At 53.8% G+C, this 19,515-nt stretch overlaps 2 protein-coding genes across 3 annotated transcripts in view; one reads left to right on the top strand and one right to left on the bottom strand.

Annotated features, from left to right (window-relative positions):
* The window catches only part of RBBP5 (RB binding protein 5, histone lysine methyltransferase complex subunit), a 41,477-nt gene extending 38,081 nt beyond the window's left edge, over positions 1–3,396 (top strand). For both annotated transcript variants that reach the window (XM_074850534.1, XM_074850536.1), the window contains exon 14: positions 1,589–3,396. In XM_074850534.1, coding sequence (XP_074706635.1) covers positions 1,589–1,596 — 8 coding nt within the window. In that variant the 3' untranslated portion in view covers positions 1,597–3,396. The remainder of the gene's footprint in view (positions 1–1,588) is intronic.
* CNTN2 (contactin 2) overlaps positions 1–18,850 on the bottom strand; it is a 33,583-nt gene extending 14,733 nt beyond the window's left edge. The window contains exons 1-6 of the mRNA XM_074850530.1: positions 18,644–18,850; positions 6,027–6,147; positions 1,382–1,526; positions 943–1,118; positions 524–619; positions 1–210 (exon numbers count right to left, since the gene is read on the bottom strand). Coding sequence (XP_074706631.1) covers positions 1–210; positions 524–619; positions 943–1,118; positions 1,382–1,526; positions 6,027–6,081 — 682 coding nt within the window. The 5' untranslated portion in view covers positions 6,082–6,147; positions 18,644–18,850. The remainder of the gene's footprint in view (positions 211–523; positions 620–942; positions 1,119–1,381; positions 1,527–6,026; positions 6,148–18,643) is intronic.
* Positions 18,851–19,515: the final 665 nt, after the last annotated feature.

Raw genomic sequence — 19,515 nt, 5'->3', positions numbered from 1 at the left:
CCTCTGCAGCGAGGCTGAGCCGGGAGAACTTGCTGAAAACACTCTTGGTGATGAAGTCGATGTGGCTGGTGGCAAAGCATGAATAGTTCCCCAGGTCGGAAGCCTCCGTCTTGGCAATGTAAAGGTTTCCCGTGGTCTGAGAGACGAAACGCCTTCCATCGGCTGGGATGAAATTGGGAAACTCATTCAGGAGCCATCGATAGGATAAACCTGTGGGGAAAGGAAAAAGGAACAAACTGCACAAGCTGCCTGTGACCTCCCAGGTGGGACTAAACCCAGCGGGCCCCTTTCTAGACCAGTCTAAGCTGAAGTTGATCCTTGGATGGTACTTGTTTTCTCCACATGCTGAGTCCTACCTCTATTTTGTTGCTTTACAGAGTCTGAATTAAAAACAATTTGCTTCCCTAAAACTCCCAAAGAGAAGCAAGGAGTGCTTCACATGTCTGGGAATCCCTCGCTCTGTTGCATCTCTCCACGTGCTGCTAATCCCTGCTGGTGGCGATGCTGAAACACAAACCCTTACCTGGGTAATGGGGAGGAGGGCTGCAGGCGAACATCACTCCCCAGCCTTCTGTAATCTTCACGGGGTCTCGCTCTTCTGCAGAGAATTCCTGCAAAACTAAACATGCAAAGTGAAACCTGTCCGTGGATGAAGAAAACAGCTGGAGGAATTACTGTATTTTATCTCCCCCTCCACCAGCTGGTCTTTTCAGTGGTTGTACAGAGGAAGATCCAAAAATATTACTGACTTTCTCTGTAGTGCATCAAATTTCTACCGCACCTCCATGATATTGGGAAGCACCAGGGGATTTCTCCAGGTGGTGTTGGGTGCCATGCACAGGAGAGCTTCTCTCCAACCTTTATTAATGCGAGCAGGGGGGCTCAGTTCACCCCCAGCCTAACTGTGGCTGCATTTCATTTACCTTGTGGAGACAGACTTACAGCCAAAGCGGAGGGAGGCTTCCCTGCTGACCACCGTGCCCCTGGAATTAGATGCCACGCACTGGTAGGAGCCAGCGTCCTTGGCTTTCACTGGGTTGCTTATCACTAGGTCACCTGCAACCAGCCTGTAACGGGAATCTGGCTCCATCTTTATCTCTGTGCCATTCATCTTCCACCTGCCGAGAGCAAGTGTAGAGAGTGAGAGGGGTAAATACTCACTGCAACACTCATGCTTGTTTACTTTTCCAGCTGCGGTGTGTTGGGATTTGAGTTAGATTTATATCTGGTCTGTGACCTGGGAGGGATGGCACATCACATGTGGACAAGGAGGCTGATTCCCGTGTTAGGGATTTTCTTTATAGAAAAGTGGAGAACAGAAAGCAAAATTCTTGAGGGTTGTGTCCCAGTCCTGGTAGAGGGAGAGAGCAGGCGAGCTCACCTGTAGGTCGCAGGAGGACTGGCTCTTGCTCGGCAAGCTAGCGTGACTTTCTCTTCTGCTGAGCCTTCAGGGAAGAGGGTGTGGACAGGCTGCTCTTCAAACACCGGCCCGTAGTTCCTTGTGCTACTCTGTGCGTGGCACCAAACTGCAAGAGAGGGAAAACCTGCTCAGCTCAATTTAGCTTTTTCTAAAAATTGTCATTTTTAGTTTTGTAGGATGTCCCTGGCAGCGTCAGAACTGCATCTAGAATAAAAGAAGGAGCAACACGCAAATCACAACCCATCTGTCGCCACAGCCCAGCCCCGACCATGGCTTTGGGCAGATAGTGTGCATTTCCCACTGAGCATCTCGCACCATCTCTGCTGTGCCAGAGGGACCACACATGCTGGAAGACGTGCAGATGAAGGACACGCGTCTCTGGGAGAACCATGAACAGACGGGACTGGAGCTGGGAACCCCTGGATGCCCTCCTTGTGCCTGGCAGTGAGGACCTGCTGGTTCCTCCTCTGTACAAACTTCGGCTGATTGGTTCCTCCATGACAAGGGAGGGGAGAGGAGAACCTGGACCTTCACAGCCCCACCGCTGCCTCCCTGCACTCGCCTGGCAGAGCCCCTCCATCCCTGCGTCCGCAACATTGTCAGCTCTTGATGACTCAAACCTGCTGCTTGCTGGTGGGCAAACCAATGCTGCAGGTATCAGTTCTGCTGTTCAGCTGGTGGGATGTGCTTGAAGCTTCCTTTGTGGTGTTCAGACACGGGTTGGATTCTGATCTCACTGTCATGAGTGTGGCTCAGGCATAGGCACAGGAGGAACATAAGGCCCTACCTGCCTTCTGTGCTGTGTCTGGGCCACCCTTTGGCGTGATGATGATGTTTCACCTGCCAGTGCCAGCTGTCTGCAGTGAGTGACTCTGTGTCTCAGATAAATGGCAAATTCTAGCAGACCCCTTCCACACAGGCTTTTTAGAACCAGCAGTGCAAATAAATAAGAACAAAGCAGAAGCTGCCTGGAAATCTCTTACCTGCAGAAGCGGCTAGTGGTATAAGATTGCCAGCAAGTCTGTTCTCTCCCTGGCACCCTGAGAAATACCCATCCCTCAGCAGGGATGGAGCCACCTCAGGGCAGTGTGCTCCCTCCCAGCACAGTCCCCTCTGCCTCTGCAGTGATAAGCTCAGAGATGCTTAGCTACCCCCAGGATCCTTCTCAGCTTTGTAATTGAATTAATAACTGTCTTAAAACTGCCATGCCAACCAGCAATCTGTTTCCTTCCCTACAGTACCCAGCATGGTCACTAGTTAAATTAAGTGACTCTAGTAAGTGTGATGTTTTATGCAAGAGTAACTTCCAGCAGGGAATGGCCAGCTCAGCTCTCCTGGGCTCGGGGGAAGCAGCCCTTTACCTGCAGCTCCTGGGGTTCGTCTCATGTTCCGGCTGCTCTTGCATGCGGAGATGAGGATGAGACGGGAGAGGGGCTCCACTAATTGGCTCAGTGGGTTCGGAGCAGCTGTCGGCTGCTCCCTGTGTCCGAGCATCAGCCAATTACCCCGGCCCTCGGCTCCGGCAGCGGGATGTGCTGCTGCAAGGGAGCCGCACGCGGGCAGGAGCCTGACGGTCCCCGGTGTCACGCAGCTGAGAGGGATGCTAGCCTGTGTCTGATACTTTGGAGCAAGAGAAAAGCAGCGTTTTGAGGGTTGTATTCCCTCCAAATTAGCGTAGGTGCCATTTTCCTTCTATACAGTTATATGCACAAAGGAGAAGCTTGTGTAAGCTGGAAATCTTCTCTCAGTTGGGTCAGCAGTGGTTATGCTGAGCAAGTCTCAGCTGGAAATAACTCTGCTGACCAGCAGGTAAAATAATCGTGAGTTAATGGAGAAATTAATAAGGAGTATATTAATTGTGTTCTGATAGATGGTAGTGAATGAATTAAGGTTTAACAGCTTTACATTTTGAGATTAACAGGTAGCATATGGTAAATAATTTCTATTTATTTACCAAATAAAATATATATTATTAACACTCGCATGCATGCCTTTTCTCATGGGATGCTCTTTCCCAATCAAGCCAAATTAGGCTAATCATCCCTTCTGGTTCCACCCAGAGTCTGCACCCCGTTGCTGTCCGCTGCTGTCCCTTTCCCTCTGCCAAGGTTATGGACTACAACTGTCAGGCATTGATTTCCTCAAATGTAATCAATGCCAGGAGTTCGGATGAGTTTTTATCTACAGTTCCAAGGTGTCTGGTTGGTGTTGGGAGTGAAATGCCTGGATCTCACCCATTAAGCAAAACAACGGTTAGATTAAAGTAATAATTAAACAGTTACAAGATCGGGATAAGGTTAGAACTAAGAATGGAGAGCAAAGCAGAGTGGTAAATCTCAACGCGTCTGAGACTGATCGTCTGGGCTACTTCTGTCGCCCCAGAACTCTCATTTTTAATGTTACTAAAACAGGTACTTTCCTTGGGCTCGGACATTTGGATAACGGGGAGAAGACAAACACAAAATAAAGCCAAATCTGCAAGAAGCAGAGCGACCTGCTCAGAGTTGGGCAAGCCTTATGCAGCCCTACTTTCTGTGTTAAAATCCAGCTAGGAGAGCAGAAATTGTGGTTAATATGTTGCTGTGCCTCTCTAGAACAACATTCATTATTAGGAAAAATAAATATTAACACCAAAATAAATAGGGATAGGTGAAAGTGGAATATCTGAAAATTAAGATTTGGAAAAACAGCTGCAGAAACACTCGAAGCTTTCACACAGCGCTCGAAGAGTGACTTGTGCTGCTGTTTGGGAGAGAAAAATACCGTATCGTGAAAAACACCACCAAGGACATAGCAGTCTCTGCGCGTCTAAAAAAATCCCAAACTTTATACCAGATATTGCTGGAATAGACAAAACTCAAACCTTATCTCCTTTGCCACTGCAGGAAGCGGGGAGGTGACTGCCAGTGCCTCCCTCGTGCAGTGGTGCTGGCCTATTTCTGGCCAAGGTGGTTTTGCATTGTTATTAGTATTTGGAATATGCTGAAAGTCAGACCTGGAAAGCCCAGGTGTGCAGGAGGATGAACGCTTTCCCTTTGTGCTGAGCCCCACGCTAGCTTTGGAGACCAGGAAATGATAAATATCTCAGTTGAACGTTTTCCAAGATGTATTCCAGTTTATGAGGACATCAGCAGCAATCCTTTTATTGAGCACAGGCAGCACAGCCACAGCTCCGGAGCACTGACCACAGCCTGAAGCCTTGGCACATGAGGGAGCTGGGCAATTAATTGGATTTATAGAAAATCTGAACACACACACACACACACACATGCACAAATCAAAGTGGTTATTTTTGAAGAGCAGCTCTCTGAGGAACAGAGGGTTATTTTTAACGAGAAGCTTTATGAGGAACAAAGGGACAGGGCTTTGGCTAGCCTTAGATTTCAAGATTTTCCATGGCCTTTACTGAATGAAGAAAGGCTAGAGAGACTTTTAGACTTTTCTGACAGCCTTGTTCATTAGAGTCGTCTCTGTGCGCTTCATAAGCTTTAAACCTTTACGTGTTGCTGGGAAATCATCCGTTCGGTGATACGGCCAGGGGAGGGGTGACATTGCCAACCCGGCTTCCCAGGGCTGGAGCCAACAGCCCAGATCTGGAGGCTTTGGGCCTTCAGCCCCTCTGGAGTGTTTCCTTGAGCCTCAGTTCTAGCTGACATCATTTTGTCCCTTGCTCCTGTTCCCAGTGAGGATTTCTCTCTGTCCCAGCTGCCTCCTGAGGTCCATTGCATCATCAGCCAAAGGTCAAGAGAAAATAACCTCACAGGCTTTACAGTGAGTCATTTTTTGTGGGCTCAGCTTGGACAGGGAGCAAGTTGCGCGAACTCAGCTGGTTAATGGGAGAGTCCAACTCCATCTTGCTGCCTCTACCAGATTTGGGTCAGACCAATTTCCAAACAGGCTAATTGCCTCCCAATCTAGGGCAGCCACCCCTCCCTCTGCCTCCTTGGGGATCCAGAGAACATTAAAAGGTAATTAGATATTTATAAGGACAGGCGAGCAGTCTCTGCCTGGGATGATGTATTAGCTTGAAGACATTATCTAATTCTCAGTTGTCTGAAATGAAATGTCTCCCTGCTGAAAAGGGACCTTCAGAGTGCAGCCTGAGACTCCCTGAGATCCAGAAACGGTCCCTGATGAACGGGGGAATATTTGCAGTCAGGGTATGGCCAAAAAGGCTTCCCTAGAAAAACTGGGAGGCAAAGTGGCTTCACCTTGAGCGAGTCCTGCTGGCAGGAGGAAATTCCTCCTTGCGCTGAGGCCAGGACAAGCCTGGGCTGCAGAGGGGCACTGACCCTGCCAGGGCTTCGCCTGAGGATCTGCACCTCCTGCATTTCACCTCAATTTGAGTTTAGAAAGGGGGAGACTCATGTGTCAATCGTTCCTGTCCTTTTTCTTGAGCGTTACAAAGGGAAGTTGGCTGTAGCATGGACACATCCCCTGGCTGCACAAAGCACCCGGAGAATTGGGTTCAGCGGAGAGCTGCACCCTGGGCGAGCAACGCGACACGTGCATCGTGTTCCCCGGGCCGTGTCCTGCTTGGCACCTCCGACAGCCCCTCTGGGCTCTCCCAGGGAAACCTTGGGACGGAAAGGCGAGGGGCTCTTACCCAGAACAGTGACAACAGCCAGGGATGTGCGGACAAATCCAGCGGCGCTTCCCATCCTGCGCCTCCGGCTGGGTTATGGCCTCCGCGGCCGAGCCTCTACGGGGGAGTGGGGACAGCAGCCCTGCGAGAGACACAGAGAGAGGGGGTTATCTGCAGCGTTTCTGTGCTCCGGTCGAGGGTCCGGCACCCAGCTGCGTGTCCCCGCTGGCCACGGGCCCAGGGTGAGAGTCACTCGGGGGCAAACATCCAGCTGCCTGGAGAGGAACACACAGGGGTTTGAAGGAGCTCTTTTTCTTTCTGACATGACAGATCTGGTTGGGGAATTGTTGCTCCTCCTCCCTTACTATCTGCTGCTCTTCCTCCCTCCAAAAATAATGCTTCCTTCCTAGCATTTTATATTAAAAACCACAAAGCTAGAAGCACACATGATATTAGTAGGGGGAGGAGGAGGAAGTAGTAATTTGTTCTTGTTATTTTGTGAAAATGCATCTTTAATTGAAACTCTTCAGGCAGGGAGTGACTGCTTTTGGGTGCTGTGCCAGCCCGGAGTCTCTCGTTCTGGAGAAGTTGGGGGGACCCAGCTCGTCACCATGCCCAGCACCCCAGCTTGCAGAGCATCCGTGCGGTGAGCTCACGCTTGCAGGGCAGCATGGAAAGCCAGTGGCACAAAGTGGCTGCACAAGGCTGGGTCATTTCCTGCTTTTCTTCCAAGTTTAATGCTTTTGAATAGTTAATCAAGAGATAACGGAGCGCCAAGGCATTTCCTGATGCCGCGAGACACATTAGTAGGTGGAGCAGTGATTTCCAGTCTCCTCTGCAGACTCCTGTCTTCCAAGATCTCTCAAAAAGAAAAAACTCTGAACAAAACATGGAGCTGTTTGTGCAGATCCCGGTCCCTGCACTCTCCTGGCTAAACCCACCGCGGGACCAGCTTCAGCACACGCACCTCTTTCCTTGTAACTCCACTGGGCATGTTGGGCTGGGTTTTTTTTTTCCCTCTTTGTTAACAAAGCTTTTTGAAATACCGCATCGAGGAGCCCCGCAGCCCGGCGGAGCCTCGTGTTCCCCGGTGCCCTCCCAGACACACACCCCGGTGAGCGGCTGCTGACAGCGCTGCCAAGAGCCGGGCTGCTCGTGGGCCGCGAGTGCTGCTTATCCCTCTGCTCCAGCTGGTGCTGCTTCCACTCCTCTCCCTGCCCATCTGTCTGCCCAGGCAGGCAGTGCTGCTCCTAAGCTCCCCCAAGCAGGGATTAGCTTTCCATCCCATGGGATGCAGCCCCCCGTCCAGTGCTGCTTTAAAAAAAATCCAGTGCCCCGCTCATTATTAACAGCCCTTGAAACGCACCTGAGCAAACAGTGATAGTCCAGTGTTTGCTTCATGTCCTACCTCGGGGGACTCTGGCTGGGTGGAAGAGCCACCTGGCCTCTGTGTTCTCACCCAAAAGAGAAGATTTTGCTACCAACACTTGAAAGGGAGGAGACCCCATCCCAAACCCTCCTCAGTTTTCATCTTGCTTGGGTCAGAGGGCTGGATCCCAGCCTCCCGGTGCGGCGCTGAGAGCAGAGCCCAGCCTGCCCGCCCTTAGCTAGCTCGTGCCCTGGTTTAATATTTTTTATGACAGGCCCCTAAATAAGGCTGGTGCTTAATTATACAGTGTGGCGGGGAAGGAGGGACCCTGCCATAAAGGAATGGCGGGAGAGGGCCGAGCTGTGTTCCAGCCAGGCTATTCGGGGACAAAGTGGAGAAGGGCGTGAGATGCATTTCCATGAAAGCTGCTCCACGCAGTTTGTTCCAGCAGCCCTGAAGTGAGTCAGTCACATGAAATCACTTGATGTCAACGAGAATCATGCCCCAAATGGTGTCCTGAACCCACGGCCTTTCAGCTAACACTGCCTCATTGTTCCGCTGCCTTCACCCTCTGCCTGCTTCTCTCTCATGTGTCTTGTGCTCCCGTCGTAAGCACTTTGGGACAAGGACCAGCTTTTAGCTCGATCTGTTTTGCAGGCAGCGCTGCGGTGTGGGCTTGCAGGCGATGCCAGCGCTGCACTAACTAATAAATTGACTTTTCCAAGTCTTTGCAGTTTGGTTTCTTCACCAGCATGTTGCAATGCCCAGGGTTTGTGGAAGGCAGCGAGCATCGAAGCTGTGCCTACACCCCGCGGCAGCAAATCAGAGTCTTGCTCCGTCGCTGTCAGCCCCGTTTCCTGAGGCTGAGTCCTCTGAGTGTGCCCCAGGAGCTGCCCGCGAAGGTGCTGCCTGGCTGCAGCTTTGCTCTCTTCTATTCATTTTTCCTCTCACTTCTAAAACAAATAGGAAAGAGTGTGGGAAAGTTGGATTTTGTTATTTTTAATAAGGAGCAGGCAGCGTGAGGAGGTTGAGGAGCACAGTGTTGGCTGTCCTCCCTCCTGGGGGCTGGAGGCTCCTCCGGGCTGCTCCTGCCCCTCTGTCACCTTTCTGGTTTTATCAGCACTTCACACTTTCTGCTCTATGAAATAGAGATGCTGCATTTGAGCGAGAGCAGATTGCATCCTGCCTCTCCTGGGTGCTTTCGCCTAAACAAGCAGCGGTCCCAAGGGCTGAGCTGAGGTCTGCTCAGGAGGGTGAGCTGCGATGCCCTTCTGCAGGAATACTTCTACTAGTGTCCCCCTTCAGCCTCCTTCCCTGCGGCCAAGCAAAGCTGGTGTCTTGTAAAAATTAAGCTGATTTGAATTATTTAATTAGTTGTTGATTCATTATTTATGATGTAAACTGCAGCTTTGATCCCCAGTTCTGCTGCTGGCTCTGGCTCTTGCAGCTTCCCTCTTTCCACCCCAACCTCCCCACCTGCTCTGATCCCTAACGTTCACATCATTTTCTCTTCTCACTTCCTTGTGTCCATCCCTCCATTTCTCCAGAATCCCCCTCACGCACACAGACATGTATTTGCTCCGGAAACACTCAGGGTCCTTTCCAAAGGCGAGATGTGCGGGGCTGTGGCTCTGCAGGCTGAGGTGGGGCTTGGAGAGGCTCTTGCCAAGGGGGCACAGGGAGATGCTCCTGTTTTGCTCTTCTAAATCCAGCCTCAGCCCAGCCGGTGCTTTAACTCCTTTGTAAAAAGTTAGGAATGTGATAGCCACGGAGAGCTCCAGGTACAGTCCACATCAAACGAACACGTAAGAGAATAACAGTAATTTCTACAAGTGCTGACGCTGTATTTGTTCGCAATTAGAGACTAGATGAAATAATCCTCTCAGATACTGTTTTGCGTGTTCCCGATTGTCTTATCGCCTGAGTGCCGTGATCAAATTGTGCTCGTGGGCCTGATGCTGCGAGATTGCACCTGGGGCTGCACGGGGACCCCGGGGGCATCTTAAAGCCACGACCCCGACCCCGAGCTGTGGATCCTGCATCCGACTCTCAACTTCAGAGCATGGGTGTGCGCTTTGCACCTGATACTTAGACCTGTGCTCCATCCTTAATTAGAAGAGGGCCCACGGGGACCTGTTCTTTCCCCTCTTCACAGGGTATTTTGACAGTCACTCGAGAACCTTCTGTTGTACTGAAAGGGGATCTGTCATCCCCGCTAATGGATGCTGTCATTAATACTTCCAGTAGCAAGGGAGGCATGGGCACACTCAAAAACATGTGCATTAGCCCTTTCCTCTGGAGCCCCTGGGACCTGGGAGCAATCCGTTACTGTGGAGGCAGAGTTAAAGAGCTATGGGGAGATTTTGAGTCCTCCTCTGGGAGAGGAGATGCTGCCTGGTCCAGCGCCCGCAGCTCCAGTCCCGGCTGTGGAGCAGCATCCTTCGGAGGAGGCGACTCCAGCAGGATGCTGGGCGTGGGGGGGCCAGAAATGGATTTTGGTAGGAGATGGGCTTTAACAGGAGATGACATGGCCTGCACAGGCCAAGTGGCGTCTATTACTGGGGTAAATGAGTGTAATTCAATCTCCTGTGGTTACGTGATGAGATGAGCATTTGTGTGTAAGTGGGGCAGCTCCTGCTGCAGCGTTCCCCGGGGAAGGTTTGCTCCTGAGGGTGGGTGACACAGGAGCTGGTCCTGTGCTGTGAGTGTCCCTTTTATTAGGGATCGTCACTAAGGCTGGGAAGGGCACGCTTCTGATCTTTGCTGGATTTTGCTTTGCAAAACCTGTTCCAGTTGAGGTACATTTTGTCCATCCCTAGAACAGCATGTTTCAGTGAGTTGCGAATGGTTTTATTGTAATGTCTCTGTCCTCTTGTAACACCGCCTGTGCTCAGGAGAGGCTGATCTAGATGCAAACTCTGGGTTCAGCCTTTCCTGAGCTTCTTTGGGTTCAGATCTGTTGGTGGCCCCAGGACCTGCAGCAGAAATCTTGGGACCAGCCAAAATCCATCCTAAGCAGTGAAGTTTCCACGGTCCAAATGAGGACTGGCCAAAGCACCCTCAGAGGGGTTCAGAGCCCTGTGGTGGAGCTCAGCCCTCCCCAAGCTCATCAGTCCTCCCATAATGGAGACAAAACCCTGTCAGCAGTTACTGGGGGAACCCTGCTCCCCAGTGCGTGACCCTGATGTAGAGGGATGCTGCGGGCCCTGCCTGCTGGCTTTGATACCTGCCCCAACCGTGGCAGAGATGAGATGTGCCCCAAAAACACTTCTAGCAGTAGCTGGGGGGATCCTGTGTGCCCTCACTCCTGCCCAGGTGGGTTTGGATCATTCTCGGCATGTTAGAAAAGTCCCAAAGGCTCTGCCCCTGCACAGCTTTTGAAGGCAGAGCCCTTCTCCTCTGCTGTGCAGGCTGAGGGAGAGGAGCAGCACCAGCTCCTCCCTGCTGTCCCCATCCTGCCCCATCAGCCGCACTCAGAGCAGAGCCCAGGGCGTGGCTGCTGTCACCACTGCAGGGACTGTGCGATGGGCACATTCACCTGCCCAGGATCTCTGTCTGCACCCCAATATCGCCCTGAGGAGCTGGGCAGTGGGATGGAGGGAGGCAACAAGAGTGGGGACTTGGAGAGGGAGAGCTCTCCCCACCCCCCCCGGCTGTGCCTGCACAGGAGGAGCTGAGGCTGGTGGAGGAGCCTGGGAGCCTCCAGCCCGAAGCAGTGGGAGCAGATGGTGCTCACAGCCTGGGCTCCTTCCCTGCCAGCAGCTCCCCGCCGGGCCATGGCGATGCCACCCGCAGCCAGGGCTCTGCTGTCCGGATGCATTTGTTACTGCCCGATGGGCCCAGGCGTGGTGGCACAACGCAGGGGACACGCTCAGCACGTCCTGCCTGCGGGAGGGCTTTGCTGCAGAGCTGGGCGAGGGGGCACCTGCGGGCGGGGAGCTCACCCCCAGGTGGGGTGAGTTAAAGCAGGTGTTTTCAATCCATCTGTCTGTCTGTCTGTCTGCCCTTGCTGCTGCTTTTGCACCTGGGCCAGGCAGGCAGCAGGCAGGGGAGGTGCGGAGCAGTGGCTGTGATGTTCAACAGCCCGGCTCAGGGACAAGGGAGATGGCCCGTGGCAGAGGGTTTGAGCCCTGGGATGGCAACAGGGCCACCAAGCAAGGGGCTTGCACAGGCCAGGCTGAATTGGAGCCCTCAGAGCCAGGGCCTCTGCCCTGGCCCTGTGCCCCAGGTGTGAGCAATTACAACCAGCCCTTGTTAGTATAATTACAGGCTGGGCTCTAGCTTCCTAGCTCACTGTGGAGACCAGAGAGTGTGGTGGAGAGAGGTAAGAGGGGAAAGAAGATGCAAAGGTTTAATTTGGGGGCCCTCAAGCCCCCAGAGGAGTAGGGTGGGGAGCTGCAGCAGGGCAGGACCCTGTCAGGAGGGGGTGGGTGCAGGGGTTCACCCCTCAGCGTGGCTGGGAAGGGTGGCCTGAGCTCCCCTGGGGGCTGGTGTTGCTGGGTGCTGGCACTGGGTACTTACTCTGGTTCTTGGTGTGGTCTGTAGCCCTGACTGGTTTGTGCTGCTGTGTCCAGGCTTGGTGAGTGCTGCCAGCCTGGGGTGCCCTGGCCTGGCTGTGCTGTGGTCTTAACCCCCAGCATGGCCTTTGTGTCCCTGTCCCTTCACTAGTAAGAGCCTCCAGCATGCTGCCTGCTTCTGGGAGCTCTTGGCTGAGATATATTGTACTTCTAGAAATAAAGTCATGCAGCAAAATAGCAATCCAGAGATTGTGCATCACACAAACCTGCTTTGCTTGCTGCTAGAAGAAAAGTTAGTTGTGTTTGCTGAGGCACCTCCAAAACTTGGGTGGGATTTTATTTGGGGTGGGTTTTTGTTTGGGTTGGAGCTGGCTCTGCTCCTGTTGCTTTCTGTCGGACGGGCTGGGTGCAGGAGGGCTGCAGGCTCCTCGCAGGGCGCTGCAAACCAATTTACATCTGGAGCAATTATGAATCGCCATATCCATGGAAACTAAGAGCTTCTCCCTTTGACACGGAGCATCCCGAGCGATGCCATTCCCGCTCCCTGTAGGGCTGGGTCCAGAGGTGTGTGCGTGGGCCCTAATAAATTTTTTCGGAGAGCGCAGCGGGCTGTAGGGTTTGGTGTGTGTGAATGGATGGAGGGGCAGAGCCTTGTGTGTACGATGGTGCCTAAACCACCCGTGGCTGTGCAGGGGTGAATTGTCTGGCTGGCACGTGTGCCCACGCCTCGGCTTGTCCGTGCACAGACCCGTGGGCACGGGGTAACACGGAGTGAGAGGTCAGGAGTGACTCCAGCGCTGCTGGGTGTATTTAATCCCCCTGGTGCCTTGGGGTGTGGGAGGATGTGCGCTGCCTGCCCCGGGGAGGAAAGGCTCTGGGCATCCCTTTCCCAGGGCTGTGAGACCAGCTGGGGAGGGGACATGCTGGGACGGGTGCTCTCACCCTGCACCAATCCCTTGACTATGTTCCTGCATCTTATCAATCTCTGATTCATTTAATTGTAACAGAACTGGCTTGATAAGGATCAATATTTGATCAGTGGCTCCTGCTCTTTCCCCCTGGGGTGGGTGAAGGGAGGGGAGCGGCTCAGAGCGGTGTAGGGGGGTGAAGTGAGAGGGGGCAACCCAGATTATCCAACATCCTGGAAAAAATGAGAGAAAAATCTCAGCGAGGGGAGGGATGCCCTTCCCTTGGGACACAGGAAACTCTGCTTCAGCAAATGCATCACTGGCGTGACTGGGGAGAGCCCTGCGCTGCCAGGAGGGGACCGAGGCTGCCACACTCGTGCCTTTTGCATCACTTTTTTTTTTTTTTGTTAGACGGACCCGTGTTTGAGCAAAGCGCTGGGAGAAGAGCTGCTGCTCTCAGGCTGCGCTTCTCCAAGTGGATTATACGGGGCGTTACGGGGACAAGCGTGTGGCGTGTCACGGACGAGACGGTCCTGATGCCTGAGAGCAACTCCGGGCAGGGGGAGGTTTAGCTTCGCTTAGGGACAAAATAGGCCTGTCTAGTCCTTCTGGTCCTGGCGCAAGGAGCAGGCAGGCTCTGATGTGCTCCCAGCAGGACAGCTGTATTAAGGCAGGGTCTTCAGGCACTCTCTGTTTTCTCTGTGTCTTTTAAGTGCTTCTTCCTAATAATTGGTTGGTGCATTCATGTACATCGCGGGTCACGGCACCTCATTGTAAGAGGGTCTCAGTGGGAGTTTTCTTTTGGTTCAGCCCCCAGCCAGCAAGTCCAGTCCCTCCCCCCCTCCCCAGACAGGCAACCCCCCCGCCCCATGCTTGTGCCCAGCTCAGCGCCTCTTTGTGAGGGAGACAAAGCCAGGCTCTGCGGTCGGTCCGAGACACGGGCTGGGGGTGTGCACAGCACTGGGGCGTGATGGGTTTGGGACTGGAGTTGCTGCAATGGTAAAATCTAATTGTAATAAACCAGGTGATGTTATGAGTGGGCCTTTACTGCTTTTTCTGTTGTGTTGGGCAGTTTGAAGTTTAGATCTGAGCTTTGCAGTTAGTGTTTTTGATTTTAATTTATTTTTTCTGAACTGGCCAGATCCCATCTCTGGCTGCAGTCACCTTTCACCTTAGTGCCTTGGAGTGGTAGGAATACAGCCTGAGCTGTGTGATCCTCAGCTCTGCTGCAATAAGCCCTTGGTAAATCCTCTGAGTGTTAGAGCTGAAGCGTTTGGTGGGACCTGGAGGTTTCCCCACAGCTAGACCAGGCTCGTGCCACCTCTGGGCAAGACCCTGGTGTCAATGGGCAGTGCTGCCAGAGCGGCTGCAGCAGCATCTCAGCCCTGAGGAGATGCTGTGGGACCAGCACAGTGTGTGAGAAAGCAAAGGAGACCAACAGAAACAGCCAAGAGACCTTCCCATGCAGGGTCTGGACCTGGGGGGCAGAGGGGATGGAGGGAGCTTTGCTGGGGAGGGGATTTCCCCATGAGCTGCCTCGCAGGCTGGGCACGAGTGTGGTGTTTGACCAAGGCTGCCAGCATGCAGCTCCTAAGCTCTCCCTGAAGACTTGTGTTTCAATCGATAGCCTGACTTGATAGCAGCTGGAAGGATGCTTAAAGTCTTTGAAAACAAGGCCACAAGTGACTCCAGTTTAGCACATGGATGTTTGAGAGATGATGTCTGCCCGAAATCCTCATTAATGCCCTGATTACGGTTGCTAAAGTTCCAAATCTGGGGCCCTTCTTACAGACACTCCTCTGCAAAATTAACATGTTGCAAACCCCTCTCTGAGCATAGCTGAGCACAACCTCAAACCTCTTTGCCTAGGAAATGCAGGTTATTAATCTGGGGTTGCCCAGGAGGGGATGCTGAGACAGGCTGAATATCAGGGAGAATGCTGGCAAAAGGGACGGGAAGGGAGTCAAGGTCTGGCTGTGCATGCTGCTATCATCTCCCCAAAATAAAACTCCAAAATAAAGCTTCACGCTGCAGGTTTTCCTTTCCTCTTACAGCGCAGCACCACGCATTGAGCACGCACAGCTCGGCCGTGGGGAGCTCTGCCTAAACCCCGGGACATCCACAGCGCTGCCAGCCTCGCAAACCCACCCACTTTCTGCCATTAGTGCTACCGTGGCGTCAGCAGCAGCAACTCTTTGATGTGGCAGCGGTATAAATAGCTCCCTACCTGCGACAGAGCCTGGCTCCCTCCCCTCCGCTGCCTGGTAAATCACTTGGCAGGAGCCAGTCCTGGGGAGAGGCTGTAGCAAGAAAAAAACAAGTGCAGAGCTCAGGGAAACCTGGCGAACGCATCCCTGGGAAGGTGATGTCGTCTGTGGGGAAGCCCTAACACCTACCAGCGCGTCAGAGCAGCGCTGGTGCTGGCTGCGCTGTTTGTGTTGCTGGGTGAAGTCGTGCCCGCAGCAAGAGCCTTCCCAGTGTGGTGGGGGGGTCTGTGTGTGGCACCGAGTGCCTGCCCCAGCCCCGCAGAGCTCCTCAGCCCTCGCCTTGGCCCCACTGCATCACCAGGAGCTTGTGGTGGCCGTGCTGGGGGGGTGCAGCATCCCCAGGCAGAGGGGAGCTTGGTGATGTGATGCTAAAATCCTCTCCCTCCTAGGAGAGGGTTAGAGTACCCCCTGCAATGGTGTCCTGTTTATTTTGCTCCTTGGGAGGCGTCATCCCTGCGTCTGACCTTCTCGCCTGTCTTTGAATACGAAAAACCACCTTAAGTCTCCAAATAGTGACAAACTGATCTCTTCTTTATAAATAACAAGCAAGAACCAGCGAAAAACATATATCCCTCTTCCTTTCTCCAGTGTAGGCTCCCTGTTTTATGGCGCTCTGGTGCAGGACTGACAGCTCTACAGGTTGTACGATAAATAATACATGTAATAATTTAGGATCTAGGCTGCTGTTGGGGGCTGGGTTCAGTATTTTACATTGGCTGTGGGTGGGAATAGCTCTCCTGCTCCCTGAGGTCTTGGGACATCTCCCTCGTGGTTGTGTTAAACGTCCCTCTGGTGAGATCTTGGACTCTACAGGGGTGTGGCAATGGGACCAAGAGCGTTTGTCACAGAGAAGAAAATAGTTTGGGTTCAAGGAAGCAGTTTTGTATGGCTTGAGAGCTGACTTTGTTTCCCAATCTGCCAAGACCTTCTCTACAGCTCCACAAGCACCCAGAGATGTTTAGTGTTGGGGAAAGACAGAAGGTGTCTAGGAAGAGCCTGATACAGCCAATCACAGTAGATTTTAATAATGTTTCTTCCCTTCCATCTATTTTTATTTTTACTCTAAGGAAACCTCTCTTACCTCTTTCTGTGTATCTGTGCTTTAACAGCATCTCTGAAAGCCCCCGGTCGATGCTGGGGTTTCCTGCGTGATGTATTTGTTTATATGGCAACGCTGCAAGATAACCTGGTACGAAAGGGGGGGTGTGGTGCTGTCCCGCTGCTGCAGAGCCCTGGGCTTACAGGGTTGCCATCAGCCCATCCCAAAATCTTCCTGTGGTTCCTCATCCCTGGAAAGCAGGGCTGATAGTGCCCAACACTGATTTAGGAAGGAGATGTGCCTCCGGGTGTGCAGGGTAAGTACAGGCAGTGCTGTGAAGCCAGTTCCCCACAAAACGGAACAAAACCCACCTCTGTTTTGAGTAGAAGTGCCCTGGGCTGGCCAGCGTGGGTGAGCCCGGTGCTGGGAGCCAGCCCTGTGGCCACAGAGCCCGGGGCTTGCTGGCTCCCAGGGCTCTGCTCCGCTGGGCAGGGAGCCCTGCTCTCCTTGGCTGGGGAGCTGTCGGGAGGCTCCCTCGGGATGTGATGTGTTCCAGGTGACTGCGTGGGTTTGCTTTGTGCCCGGCACCCCCAAGGAAAAAATTTCAAAGATTGGGGTGGTGGCGCTGCCATTGCAAGTAGACAGTGCTGAGGGGGAGCTTGGGGAGTGCTGGGGGTTGCTGAAGGGAGGAGGCACTGAGAAACCCAGGGAGGTGTCTGCCTCTTGTTGGGGTCGATGACTTTTCATGGATAATTTGGACTTTGGGCATGCACAAAGCACGCAGGGTGGTTGGACAGCTGGGCTGTGCTTTAATGCACGTGAGCTCAGTCTCCACGTGGGCTCCCAGCTCCGTGGGCCAGACCCTCCGTGTGCCGTGTGTGGGAAATACCTCCCTAAGGACGTGGTTGGGTTTTCAGCCTTTTATGATTTGCTTGTGGTAAATTTGCAGAGAAAATAATAGCACAGGCCATTAAATTCTCTGCGGATATTTTGAGTGACAAAAGTCGTGGTTGCTCTGTTTGATAGTAATTGATTGGGTGATGGAGAAGAGCATTAGCATCCCTTTGTCTCAGTCTACTCGTGCTCCAGGGAGAGCGTGCAGCTGGGCTTGACGTGACACTCTTGTGTTCTGTGTTATTTAGTCTTGGGTAATTCTGCTCCACCCCTGGAAAGTACAGTTATTTCCAGAAAGTTTGGGACCTGCTGCTTTCCTGTATTAGCAAAGCAAACAGCTTTTGGAGTGGCTGGGGTTGCCGTTGGGTGTGCTCAATACCAAATATATCACCTCGAGAGGTTCATCTGTGGGTGCAAACCTGCTCCTAAATCTCATGCAAGAGCCTGTGCTTTGATTTTGTGCCCTCAGAGCATGTTGTGGAGGTGGCCTGGGAGGAGCAAGAGCTGTTCTTGGGGTCTGGCTGAAGACTTGGGCTGGGGTTGCTGCTGCCTCCCATCCTCAAAGCAACTAGTGTTTTGTTAGATGACAATCTCTCATGAATACTCCCCAGTCCAGCCAGAAAATTAATACTGGGGCTCGTGGGAGTGGTGCAAGCCTGGGGGAGTCAGTGGGGCAGTGTGGGGGAGATACAAAGGGAGGAGGGAGCTCGGGAGGTTTTAAGATGTGGGACTGGAGCCCTGTGAAGCAAACCCCAGCTGCCGGCTGCTTCCCTGGCCGAGCACCCGTCCCGTGGCGCGTGGGAAGGAGCCGAGCTGTGCCCTGCCTGCCAGCGCCTCCCCCGCCCCGCGGTGTGGGCCTGGGGTGGGCAAGCTCTTGTCCGTGACTTCGCACTGAGCCCCTCCGGCTCCCCACTGCCATGAGCTTCCCTGCATGCTGCAACCCCCCGACCAGCCTCAGACGCAGAAATACCCCTGTACGCCCTGAGTGGCCCCATCTCCTACCCCTCACGTGGGATCTGCCCTCGTGGGGTGTGTATAAGGAGGGGATTTGGGACCCCACGGTCTTCCTCATCCTCCCTGCAGAGGAAACTCGGGTGTCTCAGGCTGCTCTGGGCTCTGCCAGCCCTTGCTGAAGTAGTTTTGTGCAGCAAAAGCTGTGTGAGCCCCCCCTGCCCCTCCCTGGCACCACATTTGAGATGCCTGACCCCGCGAGAGTGGGCTCTCAAAGTGCCCCCAGCCAGAACGCACCAGGAAAAGCAGAACGGTAATCATTGATAACAACAAAAATATTCCCGGACTCATTCCATAAGAGACATTTTGCTGACAGCTGTGTCGACCTCGGCCGCTCGGCCCCTGCCACAAGTGACACAGCCGTAGCCCCCCCCTTCCTCCCAACTCCACCCCCGGCTCCTCTCCAGCGCAGGCATCGCCCGCAAAGCCGTCGCCCACCGAGAAATGCCCAAACCCACCCCCTGCTCTTGCATCCCCCGTCCCCACCGGAGGCGAGCGGGATCTGGCAGGTTCCCTCTTGCCGGAGCAAAGCCGAGCACGCCTGCAAGTTGGCTGTGCTGGGGAACGATGCCCTGAAACCCGGAGCCTCTTTCTTCCCATCTCGGATGGAGGAAGGAGGGAGAAGGGACTTACCTGGTGTGGGGTGGGTGGCTGTGCATGAGCTGGGGGCCCCGCCGGTGCTGGGGGCTCGGCTGCGAGGCAGCGCTTGGCTGGTGCCTGCCCGAGTGTGGATGTGTGTGCCCAAAGCCACTGCAGCATCTCTGCATTAGGATGTGCTCCTCCCTCTCCTCCCTCCTTGCGTGCGCGCTCCCTCGCTCGCTGCCAACCACCACGCTGGTCCCTGGAGAGGGTATTTTTTCCTTTGCCTTTACCTCACTTGCCACAGTCCAAGGACCAGTCAGGGAGGCAGAGCGACTTGCAGCATCATGCATAATTCATGCCTTTCCTCAGCATCCCTGGCTGCTGCTCCCACCAGCACAAACCCCTCGTCTGCACCGATCGCCGCCGGCTCGCCCCGTCCCTGGGGCCGGAGCAGGTGTAGGCCCGGGGGGGAGCTGGGGGAACCGGGGTGGGGGGTCCGAGCTCATATCTGCGGGGTGGAAGCAGGAAAGAGATTAGCCTCAGCTGGACTCCGTGCAGCGTGTGCATGTTTCTGTATATATGCACACCCCCGTGCCTAAATATATGTATATCTGGATATATACACACAGAACCAGGCTTCTATGTGTGCTGGGAAGATCGTTTTATAGGAAAATTTGGGGAAGCTACATCAAGCCGAGCGCAGCCAGCGTAGGTGGTACCCGACCCGCTGCGCCGGGGAGGATGGGGCTTCCTCGCAGCGGGGTTAGTGGGGTGTGTCCAAGCGGGGCGCTCTGCATGGTGCTGGGGGTGGCAGCCGGAGTCAGCTTTGGGTTTTTGGATGTGCCAGAGCCACCTTTGGCTGTTGCTGTGGTCCAAGGGGCTTAGGGCAGCACTCTGCTGTGCCCCCCACGAGGCTGCACCCA

Source organism: Strix aluco, chromosome 25 (genome assembly GCF_031877795.1).
Source record: "Strix aluco isolate bStrAlu1 chromosome 25, bStrAlu1.hap1, whole genome shotgun sequence".
Classification (NCBI taxonomy): Eukaryota; Metazoa; Chordata; class Aves; order Strigiformes; family Strigidae; genus Strix; species Strix aluco.
Note: the sequence above shows the minus strand (reverse complement) of the source record. Positions and strands in the feature narration are given on the sequence as shown.